Source organism: Seriola lalandi, unplaced genomic scaffold (genome assembly GCF_002814215.2).
Source record: "Seriola lalandi dorsalis isolate HSWRI2012SDOR001 ecotype SW California unplaced genomic scaffold, Sedor1 jcf7180002054692, whole genome shotgun sequence".
Taxonomy (NCBI): Eukaryota; Metazoa; Chordata; class Actinopteri; order Carangiformes; family Carangidae; genus Seriola; species Seriola lalandi.
In genome coordinates this window covers 1,084,806-1,098,462 of record NW_019525245.1, presented here as the reverse complement: position 1 = coordinate 1,098,462, position 13,657 = coordinate 1,084,806, and the positions used below count along the sequence as shown (strand labels likewise).

The window sequence follows — 13,657 nt, the reverse complement described above, 5'->3', positions numbered from 1 at the left end:
TCTGTCTGTTTGCCTCTACAGTGTGTCTTTCTTTCTCTCTCTCTCTCCACATATCTCCATATCTATAGATGAATCTTTGTCTGTATTTATTTCTGTCTCTGTCTCTCTGTGCAGACTGTCTTTTCAGACTGTGCCCTATGAACCGCTACTCAGCCCAGAAGCAGTTCTGGAAAGCAGCGAAGCCTGGAGGGAACACCGACACAGTGCTCCTCAACAAGCTCCATGTAAGTCAAGTGACGACATAATCACCTCCCGGCAAGTCACCACGGACCAGAGCGATACACACAGACCTGTCCTCGAGGCTCGCAGGGTGAAGAAAGAGAACAGAGATAGGGAAGGCGAACTTCTTCAAAAGTTTACATTTTCATTTTGTAGTTTCAATTTGGATGAAAGTGAAAGCATGGCTGCAAAGTGAATGTAAAGAAATGTTGATGCTGTGCACAGCTTAACAGCAGGTTTCAAAGGGATTATGTATATTTTCTGAGGTAGAATTTTAAAGTCCTTTTATAGACATTTCACTCCTACTGTCCTACCTTTCTGCCCTCTACACTCTCCTTTCTCTCTTTCTGCTGTGGTGCAATACCATTTAAAGCAATCTGCTATCTGGCCACACAGTCATAAAATGGAAGATTACAATCTCTTGTTCGTTTCTATGGAGATGTGAGCCAGAGTTTTCAGTTGAAGCTCCTCTGTTGAAGTGTAATTTCTTTTGGCTGAGAACATTACTACTCTGTTGCCCAGCAAACCAATCAGATTACTTCTCACCAAATGACTGTGTTTAAGTGGTATCAGTGAAAATTGTTGTGTGAGGTGTTCTGTTTTCATTTTTTAAAACACACCTCTTTTATGTGTCTGTTGCTTCACAGCATGCAGCTGACCTGGAGAAGAAGCAGAACGACTCTGAAAACAAAAAACTACTTGGAACAGTAATTCAGTACGGGAATGTTATTCAGGTTTGTTTTTCAGATGTAAAAATCATCTGCTTGGTATTTATTCTGATAAACTTTGTTGAGACTACCACAGAGTTTTTGATTAAAATGAGATTACCCTGAAATATGCCAGCGATTTGAGGAAATTCTCAAACACCTCAGCCTAAGTGCACCTTTAGCATGTTCCCCAATATTAACTCTTAAATAAAAGCAAACCAGTATTACCGTCCCAACAAATGAAATACATATGATAAAGTATACCCTCTAATACATCCTGAACAGAGAATACTTGAAGCTGCCTCCTAAGACACACTAATAATGAAACAAAAGCAGCTAAACTTCACAACAAGCACGTGCACACATATGCACACTCATTATATAAACCACAAAAATCAATAAACCGCCCACAGTATATATAGTAAGAAGATGAATTTCAGTGAAATCGCTGTGACTCATCACAGAATGACACTACTTAGCAGGCGTCTCGAATACAAGCTGCTTTCTTGTAGTCAGCACACCATCAGCAGCACTTCTTCCTCACGTTACATTTCAGTGTGTCTAATGAATTTACGTGTCTTGTCTTCCACTGTATATTGTCTCTGCTCAGCTCCTCCACCTAAAGAGCAATAAATACCTGACGGTGAACAAACGTCTGCCCGCGCTCCTAGAGAAGAATGCCATGAGGGTGATGTTAGACACTGCTGGAAATGAGGGCTCCTGGTTTTACATACAGCCCTTCTACAAACTACGCTCAATTGGGGACAGCGTGAGTCATCATTTGTATAAGTATGGTGCATTGTGGGTATGCCATACTGTATTTGTCATTCAAAATAGAATTGCTGATGTTATTTCTTTTTATTATAGCATGGTTACTAATTTGCACTTACAGTAGTAAATTAGTACTATAAGGTCAAGACTGCAGGATCAAGGTGCAGACACCGAGGGCAGAGGTCTTCTTTGCCATCCTGATCCTCATTCTGAGGCATGTATCCAATCACATCTATCCCCGGATGGAGCTGTGCCAACACCCAATTGGTGTTTACCTGGTCACAAAGCTCTTGTTGGCAACCGCTCTTCTTCCCTGCAGCAGGAAGTAGTGGGCCGGTGCCCAAGGACAAAATGAACCATGGCAGAGGCCGAGCCTTTCTACTAAGCTCTTCTCAAAGTAGGTATGGCGTGAGGCCTAAGCAGCAGGCCCAGCATAAAAATAAAACTTGGGTCAGTCCTTACCTGCTGAAAATAGTGAGAAGACAATGACATGCGGATGGATACTGAGGTTCACTTATTATTGCCTACATGCATGTCAGAGATTCAAACTTGCGTATATGATGAATGTGTTGCAGTGTCCTTAGAGAAGATGTACATTTGGTGCTTCCTTTCAGTACCCACTGCCTAAATAAAAGTAAATCTTTTGAAATAAATCATTGAATACACTTAAGTAAAACTCAGTAAAATAAAATGCACTAGACGAGAGTGTTTTCATGAAACATCAGGGTCCTGATGGCTTCCTGCCGTTCCACCTAATCCCCACCTTACACAGCTGCTCTGCTTGTGCCAGAACTACAAAGTATAACGTTTGTTCTTTTATGTTTCACATTTTTGTGTTTCATTTTGTGATGGCAGGTGGTGATCGGGGACAAAGTGGTGCTGAACCCTGTGAACGCTGGTCAGCCACTCCATGCCAGCACACACCAGCTCGTGGACAATCCAGGATGCAATGAGGTTTGGCTGAGCCACTGCAACTCATCTTCACTCCTTAGATGCTTCTGTGGGAGTTTCTGCTGTTCAGAATCTAATTATAGCTTCTTTTTCCTCATAATCTCTGCTTGGTTATTAGCTACCTGATAAGAAACAGTAAGGGATTGTTCCTCTGTCCTCCTGATTCAGCACAGTTAAGCAGCAGGCTAACGCTAACACAGCATCTGGTGGATTGTTTCTCTCTCATAACACTAGACTGCTCTGGGTTACTTAACAACATTACACATTTTTCCTGTTTACCAACAGTGACATATGTCACATGGTAAGAATATAAGCTAAAAATGATGCATGTCATCAAGTAGCAAAGGAACCAAGATACAAATCTTTTCAGTTCTGGATTGACATGCAGTAGTCAATCCTAACACTGTAGTTGTTAAATTACTGTTTCTGCTGCCTTAGTTATTGTGCATGGAAAAAGTCTTAAGTTCTTAATGAATATGCATAATAAATACTATAAATATGTACTTAAATTCATATTTAGTCGAGTTAGACAAGACATTGATGTGTAGAACAGTTTATAAAGAAGAGTCATGAGTAACTTAATGTGCGTTTACAGGATGAGGAAAAGCGTTAATCTCCACAAACACAAAGCCATCCCTTGAACTTTTGCAGTGTTGTGTCAATGTTCCCACTGTGCAGGAACGCTGCCAGGAGATCGTAGCTACAGTCACGTCAAATTGTTTGTATGTTTTTCAGGTGAACTCGGTCAACTGTAACACCAGCTGGAAGATTGTCTTGTTCATGAAGTGGAGCGACAATCAGGAGATCATCCTTAAAGGGGTTTGTCTCACAGCAGCTACCATCAAACACATTATATACAGACCTATCTGTTCAGTAGAGCATTACATGCCACATTTTATAGTCACTACAACAGATAGAGATGTCTTTTTTCTCAGATAAAGTAGGTCCAATACAGCACAACTGAAATCAGTCATGAAAGAACTTACTTGCCATTTTGTCTCAATGAAAAAAAAAAAGTTTTTCCATCTGCAGGTGCTGCTTAATGGCCCTCATTAAGAGCTGAGTGTTTACAAATGAGACTGTTTTATTGGTTATTCAGCAGCTTGTTACGCTAACTGCAGCAGCCAAAGTGCTCCTCCAAAGTGTGTGACAAAAACTGTGAATGTACCAAACTAATCTTTAGCTATTAATCGAGCGAGTGAAACTGGTGTCAGTCCACATTGATTGTCTACAAACGTGTAACTTTCAGTGGGGAGTGAATATCAATTAGAATAGGTTCTGCTTTATTACAGGGAATGTATTCTGTGGAATATGAAACATGCTGTAGACCTGCTAGAATAAATATTAGCTTTTTAAAATGAATGCCTCAGACTTATAAGTTGGTTTTAAGGTGAATACTGACAGTAACAAATGTTCTTCTTCTTCTTCTTTCCAGGGCGATGTGGTACGTCTATTTCATGCAGAACAGGAGAAATTCCTCACATGTGATGATCACAGAAGAAAACAATATGTTTTTCTTCGCACTACTGGACGGCAGTCAGCTACCTCGGCAACAAGCAGCAAAGCCCTATGGGAGATCGAGGTGAGGAGGAATATTTTTGGAGTTGGTTTTGCTGATTGTGTACAGCAGTAAACATAAAAACTGCGAGTGTGTTTCCCAGCACTTCCTTATATCAGCGCTGGTGTAACATTTTTCCGCTGTGTGCTCCGGTATCAGGTTGTGCAGCATGATCCGTGTCGAGGGGGGGCAGGATACTGGAACAGCCTGTTCAGGTTCAAACACTTGGCCACTGGACACTATCTGGCTGCAGAGGTTAGTCCACCGCAGACACTGGAACAAGGCAAAAATCAATCAAATCGATTTAACCAAATACATTTATATCATTATATTGTATATTCACTTGAATGGGATCCCACTATACAGTATATAGATAAATTTTAGGAACAATCGATGCTGCTTATGGTCTTTACATTGAAAGAAATGTTGAGAAAAAGAGGCAGAATAGAATATTCACTGTTTATTTCACACAGTTACTTAACTGTGAAGCAGCTTTTAAGACAAAGAAAACTGTCATTTAGACTAAATGATGGTGTCACATGAACTCCAGACAATATCGAGACTAGCTTTTCATTACAGGAGGTGAACCACTTTGCGTTTTTGCAGGTGAATCCAGAGTATGAAGAGGAGTGTCTGGAGTCCCGCTCTTCAGTAAGTAAACCAAGCTGAAAGACTGGTCTGCATATATATATATATATATATATATATAAAACCCTATAAAATGTAATATATCTCCAAGAAGTGTTGAATAAATGACTTTTCAGAATGTATTCATTATCTTCAATACAACAACAATATTTAACTACTGTGGTAAAGCCAGGTGTGGTAAACCGCTAGAAACAATAGTAACAGTATCTACAATGTTACTTGTAAACTCCTTGGTAAATTCTCTGAACTATGGCTTCAACCGCCCACAAACAAACTCCCAGATGACACCCTGCATTGTTTTTTCCCAGACTGTGAGTTTGTGACTTTGGAGACAACATGTCACTTGTTATATACCATACATTATACTTTACAGTAGTAGTATTTACTGTGAGTGAGAAGGAATTACATTTCAGTGACCAGCAGATGGCAGCCTTGCACTGTGAATGCATCTTTCAGTTATGGCGCATCAGTCCTTTGCTCCCATTGCTCAATGAACAGACTGTGGCTTTCACTATGAAGGTGTTCACATCTGCTCACCAGGTGCCAGTGACAAGGGAACTGGCTCTCAGTCAGCCTGCTCCTAAGCTTACTGCCTTGCTACTACAGTAAAATAATCATAATCATAGTAAAATAAACCTAAAAATATAAAAAAATATACCCAAATAAGGTGGAGTATGGCAGAGGTCCTGGGCAAAAGAAAACCACCCCAGGTTATTGTTCTGACTATTTTCATTATAGTTGAGTCCTTTTGCAAACAGGACTCAAAATTAAGAAAATAGAAGTGCCTAACTAACTTAACCAAGATATTTTCTTAATTTTGTCTAGTCTAGAAATCTACTTGAAGCTAAGACTGATTTGATGAAGTCGGTTTGTCATTTGTCTTTTCTGCCGACCATTATTGGCTTATTGAATTAACACTGTGACAGTTAACTTGGAAAATTCAACTAACAAAAGAAAAGACTAGTTGTGCTCCATTACAGAAATCCCCTCATCCGCTGCATTTCATCCTCCCTGTCTTGAGTTAGCTACTAGAAATCTCTCCACGGTAATTATTGTTAACCTTCTCAGTGACATACCTGACCCCTGGTGATCCTGACACACACACACACACACACACACACACACACACACACACACACAGGTTTTTTCATGATGGAAATTTCTAATCAGACTGTGTTTTTTGACCTTTCCCTCCAGCTGGACTCAGAGCAAGAAGCCTTAAGAGCCCGTTTGAGAAATGTCCAGGACAAAGTCATGTACACCCTTGTGTCTGTTCCTGATGGAAATGACATTTCCTCCATATTTGAGCTCGACCCCACCACCTTAAGAGGGGGAGACTCATTAGTGCCCAGGTAGGAAGGCCATAACGACACGTTGGTGAAGTGTTTCCAGCTCAGACCCGTTACTACAGATATGACTGTAAAGAAGGACATGGTCTATTCCCTGGTCCGTCATTCTTTCCACTGATCACCACACAGCACGTAGGGAACTTCCATTGTATATTAAGTTGTCATCATATGGTTGCAAAACAATAAACCACGGTTTGTGTGTGTGTGTGTGTGTGTGTGTGTGTGTGTGTGTGTGTGTGTGTGTGTGTTAAAGCTTGTTAATTTAAGAGAGTGTTTGACTTACTGTTACTCATGTTAGGGGGGTTATGCTGGTGGAGTTCTCGTTTATGCTGGTGATGCAAGCGAGGATATTCACACTAACACATTGCAGTAACTACAGATAAGGCTTTTTGGCATGTGTTGGTGAGAGCAGATGTGTTTCTGCTTGTTTCTAGTGAATATGGATTTCTTGTGCATCTGTGACAAATTAAACATGGCACAGGCTCACAGTATTTTACAAGAAGTGGTGTGACTTTCACTAGAGTATCTCAAGGAAGAGGAAGCTGTTGTAAATTCACACAGCTGTGATGTGTCCATGTGAGCACATCAGGTCTTGCTGCAGCTTGAAGTTAAAGCTGTTGTGCTTCTTGTAAGGTGATGAGTGGGTCTGCGGAGGAGGAGTGTGATAATTGAGAATAATACTTTAAGTGCTTTTTCTTGTTCATCCTTGTATACTTTTACCCCAATTATTATCTTTTTTAACTTGTAATAGAGTTTTTCTGCTCTTACTGAAGTAGGAGATCTGAATACTTATTCTGCCGCTGACTATCTTGCAACATGAGTTACGAGTACAGACAGCTTGAGTTTATATTTGATTTTATAATGTAAATAGATTGGTAGCAAGGATGTTTGCACATTTGAGGGACGCTCAAGAAGAAGAACAGTGCTCTGTGCTTGCAGTTATTTGCAGTATTGGAAACCTTTAATTGAAGATGCTGATATGCCATTTCAAACATTACCCGTTTCACGAGTCGGCCTGTACTGTCCAGTATTTATTTTCTGAAAACAATATGCAAACAGTAATAACTGGAATAAAATGTGTTCTCAGGAACTCGTATGTGCGCCTCAGGCACCTGTGCACCAACACATGGGTTCACAGCACCAACCAGCCAATTGACAAGGAGGAGGAAAAACCTGTCATGCTGCGTGTGAGTGACAGTTCATATGCATTAGCATGTATATCACTAGTGAGCTGTTGCAGCTTTTGTCACGACTACATGTGCACATGTGTGTACATGATGCTGAGGTGAAGCGCTGCTGTCTGGGATTATATGATTTTTATGAGTCACCAGTAATAAAAATCTAAACCAACTGCTGACAGGTGAAAAAGCACCTGTGCAAAACCCTCCTCCCTGATGTGAAATCATTGGTGTTTTAGAATTTAATATTAAGTGTCATTATCCATGGCCAAAGACCACTTCTGAATACTCAAAAATATCACACATTTCTCTACTAGATGTCAAAGTTGTCCATTTCTTTTCTGATTCAAGATTGGCACATCTGCACTCAAAGAGGACAAAGAGGCTTTTGCCATTGTGCCTGTCTCCCCGGCTGAAGTGAGAGACCTTGACTTTGCCAATGATGCCAGTAAAGTGTTGGCCTCCATTGCTGGAAAGCTGGAAAAAGGCACCATCACACAGAATGAGCGGAGGTACGCGTTGTGGTGCCAGCTTACCAATTTGTTAACGGGAAACAGTATAGTCACAAATTATTTCTTTGTGTTTCCGTGTGTTTTCATGTGCAACCAGAGCGGTTACTAAGCTTCTGGAGGATCTGGTGTTCTTTGTTGTGGACATTCCCAACAACGGGCAGGACGTTCTAGAGATCATGGTCAACAAACCGAACAGGGAACGACAGAAACTCATGAGAGAACAGAATATTCTCAAACAGGTGATGTCTAAATACAGCAAACATTCTGAACACACTCTGTAGATGACATTTTCCATTGAACATGAACTTGTTTCAACCTCACTGAACTCCCCTCAACCCCGTCTTTTAATCTTTGTGACTTCAGTAAGGTTACAACTGTCACAACCTTATCTGTGCACTCAGATCTTCAAGCTGCTGCAGGCTCCCTTCACAGACAGTGGGGATGGCCCCATGTTACGGCTGGAGGAGCTCGCTGACCAGCGTCATGCCCCCTTCAGACACATCTGCCGCCTGTGTTACCGGGTTTTACGTCACTCTCAGCAGGACTACCGCAAGAACCAGGTAGTTTGTCAGCCCTAAAACTCTTCCCTACGAGTACTGGCACTGTATGACATGGGCATGTATGTGCCACTGGAGTTTGTAGAAAGGTACATTCCATATTTCCTTGAGTAAATCTAACAGTAAGTGAAAGATACTCTCTCTAAAACAATTTACGGTGTACTAGTGTAATGGCTCTATCATCTTGTTTTGCTCAGACTGGTTATCTCTCTATCCTGCAGGAGTATATTGCAAAACAGTTTCGCTTCATGCAGAAACAGATCGGCTATGATGTCCTGGCAGAGGACACTATCACAGCTCTGCTCCATAACAACCGCAAGCTGCTGGAGAAACATATCACAGCTGCAGAGATTGACACGTTTGTTAGCCTGGTCCGCAAGAACCGAGAGCCAAGGTCGGTCTGCCTGTCTGTCTGTATACCACGTACAGTACACGATGAGCTGGCTAACAGACAGAATCAAAGATAAAATGATTTGATAATAATTTATCATTTTAATGATAATGTGTTAAATGCATCTTTATACCCTGATTATAATGCACATGCAATGTCCTGATCACACAGTATATTCTCTGCACATGAATGCACGCATGACAGTGTAAACTACCATAACCAGTAACTGACAAATAAGGCATTTATTTTTAACATAGATCGCTGAACCTGGTGATCAAATAAAAAGTGTATTGAAATGACCCACTGATACATTATTCACTCTGGAAGGTTGTTACAGTTTTTGCAGGCTGACATGACTCTGGTGCTCATCTTACAATGTTTTTTTTTTTTTTTTTTTTCTTTTTTTGTGAAATGGGTGATTGAATTTTGTTTATCTTGTGTGTGTGTGTGTGCATGTGTGTCCAGGTTCTTGGACTACCTGTCAGACTTGTGTGTGTCAATGAATAAGTCCATCCCTGTGACACAGGAGCTCATCTGTAACGCAGTGCTGGATCCAGCTAACGCAGACATCCTCATAGAAACAAAGTGAGTCCTGTTCACTACTGTAGGTCTGGAAATAGCGTTTTATAGATAGATTAATAATGAAAATAATTGTCAGTTACAGTCCTGGTGGCACCGTATTAGTAAAGGTGTGTACATTTTTTTTTTTAACAGCTTCTAAGATGTAGTTTCTGTATCTTGATACTAAACAATGCTTTTGTTGAAATTTTGTCACAAATGTTTTCCCTCAGCTTAACAAAAAAATGTATTTGTTTTTTTTTCTCCTCCTTTACCCGCTCTTTCTGCAGACTGGTGCTATCGAGATTTGAGATCGAGGGTGCGCCGCTCGGGGAGAACTCTATTGAGTCGGAGGAAGATGAGGAGGAAGTGTGGTTGTTCTGGAAGGACAGCAATAAAGAGATCCGCAGTAAAAGCATCAGGGAGCTGGCCCAGGATGCAAAGGAGGGCCAGAAGGAGGACCAGGAGGTGATCAGTTACTACAGGTAAGAGGATACTGGACTTTGTTTTTCCATGTGGTTGTTTGAGATAAAGGAGATAACGATAGTCGCCTATCTGAGTCAGCTTATGGTGCTGATGACTGTATGGATCACCCGTGAGGGTAAAACAACTTGCCTGAGTCTGTGTATATCACCACAGGTACCAGCTGAACCTGTTTGCCAGAATGTGTCTGGACCGCCAGTATTTGGCGATCAACAAGATCTCTGGCCAGCTGGACGTGGACCTGATCTTGCGGTGCATGTCGGACGAAGACCTGCCCTATGACCTGCGAGCCTCCTTCTGTCGCATGATGCTGCACATGCACGTAGACCGTGACCCCCAGGAGCAGGTTACGCCTGTCAAATACGCACGACTCTGGTCCGAGATCCCCTCAGAGATCGCCATTGACGAGTGAGCAGATGGACAAATTTACCACATGTTCATTGTAGAATATCTCTCTTGTGTATTGAGCAACTTTTCTTCTTGTTGTTTTTGTGTGTTGCTGTAGCTACGACAATGATGGAACATCCAAAGATGAAATTAAGGAGCGATTCTCGCAGACGATGGAGTTTGTGGAGAACTACCTGAGAGATGTGGTATGTCAGAGCTTCCCCTTTGCGGACAAAGAGAAGAACAAGCTCACATTTGAGGTCAGTCAGACTCACTCTGTACATATCATCCCAGTCACATCATAGTCGTCACATTATAAGGCTGACATTGGCAAACCAATTTAATGCATTCATCGTCCTTGTTTAGGTGGTAAATCTCGCCAGGAACCTGATTTATTTTGGTTTCTACAACTTCAGTGACCTGTTGAGACTAACCAAGATCCTGCTGGCTATTCTAGACTGTGTCCATGTGAGCACAATTCTCCCTTTCAACAGACTGGACAAAGGAGATGAGAGTAAAGGTATGAATGCCCAGGGTGGTCAGTGGAGGTCCAAATATTTCATGCACATGAAGCTGATCTCTGTGTGTGCCTGTGTGTGTGTGTGTGTGTGTGTGTGTGTGTGTGTGTGTGTGTGTGTGTGTGTGTGTGTGTTTGTGTGTTTCCAGGCAGTAACGTGATGAGGTCTATTCATGGTGTCGGGGAGCTGATGTCCCAGGTTGTCTTGAGAGGAGGAGGCTTCCTTCCCACGACTTCCACCAACAGCTCAAATGGAGGCGCAGTCAAGACTCAGACTGAACCAGAGAAGCAGGACATACTCGTCATGGACACCAAGCTCAAGATCATCGAGATCCTGCAGGTGAGGGACATGCAAGGATATACTTAAATGCACATTACAGCATACAGTACATCAGAAACGGTCCTTCCATCCTCCAAAATATTTCCATAAACCCGCTGTTGTTTTTTATCCTGTCCTGCAGTTCATCCTGAACGTCCGCCTGGACTACAGGATCTCCTGTCTGCTGTCTATATTTAAGAGGGAGTTTGATGAGAGTAATTCCCAGAGTGAATTATCTCTAACTGGAGCAGCGGAGGGACCAAACAATATGCCAGGTCAGATTAATATGTGGCTTCATTTTATACAAATGTTAATGACAATGAAATGGACAAAAAAAAAAAAAAAAAAATTGTGATTCCAGGGGCTTTGGATTTTGAACACATAGAGGAGCAGGCAGAGGGGATATTTGGTGGAAGGTAATAACAGTCTCAACAGAGAAAGATTCACAAGAAGCACAAAAGAGGATGTAGTTGTCATTGCGAGTGTGTTTTTCAATGCCATTCTAGTGAAGAGAACACCCCACTGGACCTGGACGATCATGGTGGTCGCACCTTCTTGAGGGTCCTCCTCCACTTGACCATGCACGACTATCCTCCTTTGGTGTCCAGAGCCCTGCATCTGCTCTTCAGGCACTTCAGCCAAAGGCAGGAGGTTCTGCAGGCTTTTAAGCAGGTATCCTGACAACTCGTACAATAACCATTTGTATTCCCGTAGGCGCACTTGATTGTTTTCATACAAAATAAGCTCATCAACTATTCGTGCTTCCCTCGCAGAGATGGAAAATATTCAAATATTAATATTCATATATCCGTAACAAGAGATTGAGGTACTGTTCTGTGCAACTGTGACATACAGTATACGCAAATGCATTCAGAGTGGCATTCCAGTTTGTCTGCTCCGTACTCCGTATTGCTACATAAACACTCAGCTACCAGTTTATTAGGCACACCCAGCTGAAACTAATGCAGCTCTGCAATAAACCCAAATTGTTGAAACTGTTATAGAGAAGTGTTGATTCAACTTTGTGGTCATTTTGGAGGATGTAGGTTTTTAATGCTGCCGAACTGTAATGCTTCACACAGAGAGGTGGTTCCTGTTACTGAGCCTACCAGCGCTGACATAAATGGCGACAAAAAAAAATAAAGACACCTGTCAGTATAATGCAACACAGCTCGACAGCACCACAAACCACAGTCTTAAGAACAATCATACAGTTGAATCAACACTTCTCTACAGCAAGTTTTAACAAAAAACTGAACATTACAACCTTCATGGAGGGAGGATTTATTACAGCATTGTTGTGTTAGACTGCATTCGTTTTTTCACCAGGTGTACCTAGTAAAATAATAGCTGAGTGTACGCATCAATAGGTCCAGTTGTTGGTCACCAGCCAAGATGTGGAAAATTACAAGCAAATAAAGTCAGACCTGGACCAGCTGCGCTCTATTGTAGAGAAGTCTGAGCTCTGGGTGTACAAGAGGCAGGGGCCAGATGAAGGCATGGACGCGGGAGACGGGCTGTCCACCGAGCCAGACCATAAAAAGGTGCAGTACGCTGTACATTCAAAAGAATCAAACAACACTGTAGTATCTAAACTAGAGAGAGGCTTTGTTCTCTGATACACTGTGTCTGATTTTCTGCAGGGAGAGTCTGGGGGCGCAGACAAACCAAAGAAAGCAGAAAGTACAAGCAGTTACAACTACAGAGTGGTGAAAGAGGTAACTATCTTGCCTCTTTGTATAGTTAATATGTATGGCGGATTATGTTGTATAGCCCTGGTGCAGAGGCTTATTTTAATCTCATTTCCTTGCATTCTGCTTCTCTCTCACTTTTCGCTGTCAGATCCTGCTGCGGCTCAGCAGGTTGTGCGTCCAAGAAGGTTTGTCAGGTAGGAAGAGCAAGAAACAGCAGCAGAGGCTTTTGAGGAACATGGGGGCTCATGCTGTGGTCCTCGAGCTCCTCCAGATCCCCTATGAGAAGGTATCTGTGGCTTTCAGTGAAACGTTGTTCAGTGTACGAGCGGGCAGATCTTCACATCAGCCATTTTCACCTCCAGGGAGAAGATTTGCGGATGCAGGACATCATGAAACTTGCCCATCAGTTCCTACAGAACTTCTGCGCAGGAAACCAGCAGAACCAAGCCCTGCTGCACAAGCACATCAATCTGTTCCTCAACCCAGGGGTGAGCAGTCATGCTAGATCACACACCGCTCAATACTGAAAATCTCTGGTCTTAATGCATCTCCCCTTTTTTTTTCTTATGCCCAGATTTTAGAAGCTATCACCATGCAGCACATCTTCATGAACAACTTTCAGCTGTGCAGTGAGATCAATGAGCGCGTGGTTCAGCATTTTGTCCACTGCATTGAAACACACGGCCGCAACGTCCAGTACCTCAAGTTTCTGCAGACTATTGTCAAAGCAGAGAACAAGTTCATCAAGAAGTGCCAAGACATCGTCATGGCAGAGGTCAATCCTCGTTGCCACACTGTTCATTTCCGCCTCTTTGTGTTTCCGCTAGGCTACAGGCCCCTGATGTAATGGTGTATATT

The 13,657-nt window shown here is 42.2% G+C and overlaps 1 protein-coding gene across 6 annotated transcripts in view; it reads left to right on the top strand.

The window, feature by feature from the left end:
* The window catches only part of LOC111667746 (inositol 1,4,5-trisphosphate-gated calcium channel ITPR1), a 67,768-nt gene that overhangs the window by 15,122 nt on the left and 38,989 nt on the right, over positions 1–13,657 (top strand). For all 6 annotated transcript variants that reach the window (XR_015438313.1, XM_087178636.1, XM_087178634.1 and 3 more), the window contains exons 4-31: positions 115–224; positions 867–953; positions 1,537–1,695; positions 2,553–2,651; positions 3,384–3,467; positions 4,084–4,230; positions 4,366–4,461; positions 4,813–4,857; positions 6,052–6,206; positions 7,291–7,390; positions 7,733–7,893; positions 7,991–8,132; positions 8,295–8,453; positions 8,672–8,844; positions 9,307–9,426; positions 9,690–9,884; positions 10,039–10,290; positions 10,388–10,529; positions 10,636–10,789; positions 10,936–11,126; positions 11,248–11,380; positions 11,467–11,521; positions 11,612–11,777; positions 12,476–12,649; positions 12,749–12,823; positions 12,948–13,085; positions 13,162–13,287; positions 13,374–13,574. Coding sequence is in view for 5 of the 6 variants with exons in the window: in XM_087178636.1 (XP_087034762.1) it covers positions 115–224; positions 867–953; positions 1,537–1,695; positions 2,553–2,651; positions 3,384–3,467; positions 4,084–4,230; positions 4,366–4,461; positions 4,813–4,857; positions 6,052–6,206; positions 7,291–7,390; positions 7,733–7,893; positions 7,991–8,132; positions 8,295–8,453; positions 8,672–8,844; positions 9,307–9,426; positions 9,690–9,884; positions 10,039–10,290; positions 10,388–10,529; positions 10,636–10,789; positions 10,936–11,126; positions 11,248–11,380; positions 11,467–11,521; positions 11,612–11,777; positions 12,476–12,649; positions 12,749–12,823; positions 12,948–13,085; positions 13,162–13,287; positions 13,374–13,574 (3,839 nt within the window). In the remaining variant the exon portion in view is untranslated. The remainder of the gene's footprint in view (positions 1–114; positions 225–866; positions 954–1,536; positions 1,696–2,552; positions 2,652–3,383; positions 3,468–4,083; positions 4,231–4,365; positions 4,462–4,812; positions 4,858–6,051; positions 6,207–7,290; positions 7,391–7,732; positions 7,894–7,990; positions 8,133–8,294; positions 8,454–8,671; positions 8,845–9,306; positions 9,427–9,689; positions 9,885–10,038; positions 10,291–10,387; positions 10,530–10,635; positions 10,790–10,935; positions 11,127–11,247; positions 11,381–11,466; positions 11,522–11,611; positions 11,778–12,475; positions 12,650–12,748; positions 12,824–12,947; positions 13,086–13,161; positions 13,288–13,373; positions 13,575–13,657) is intronic.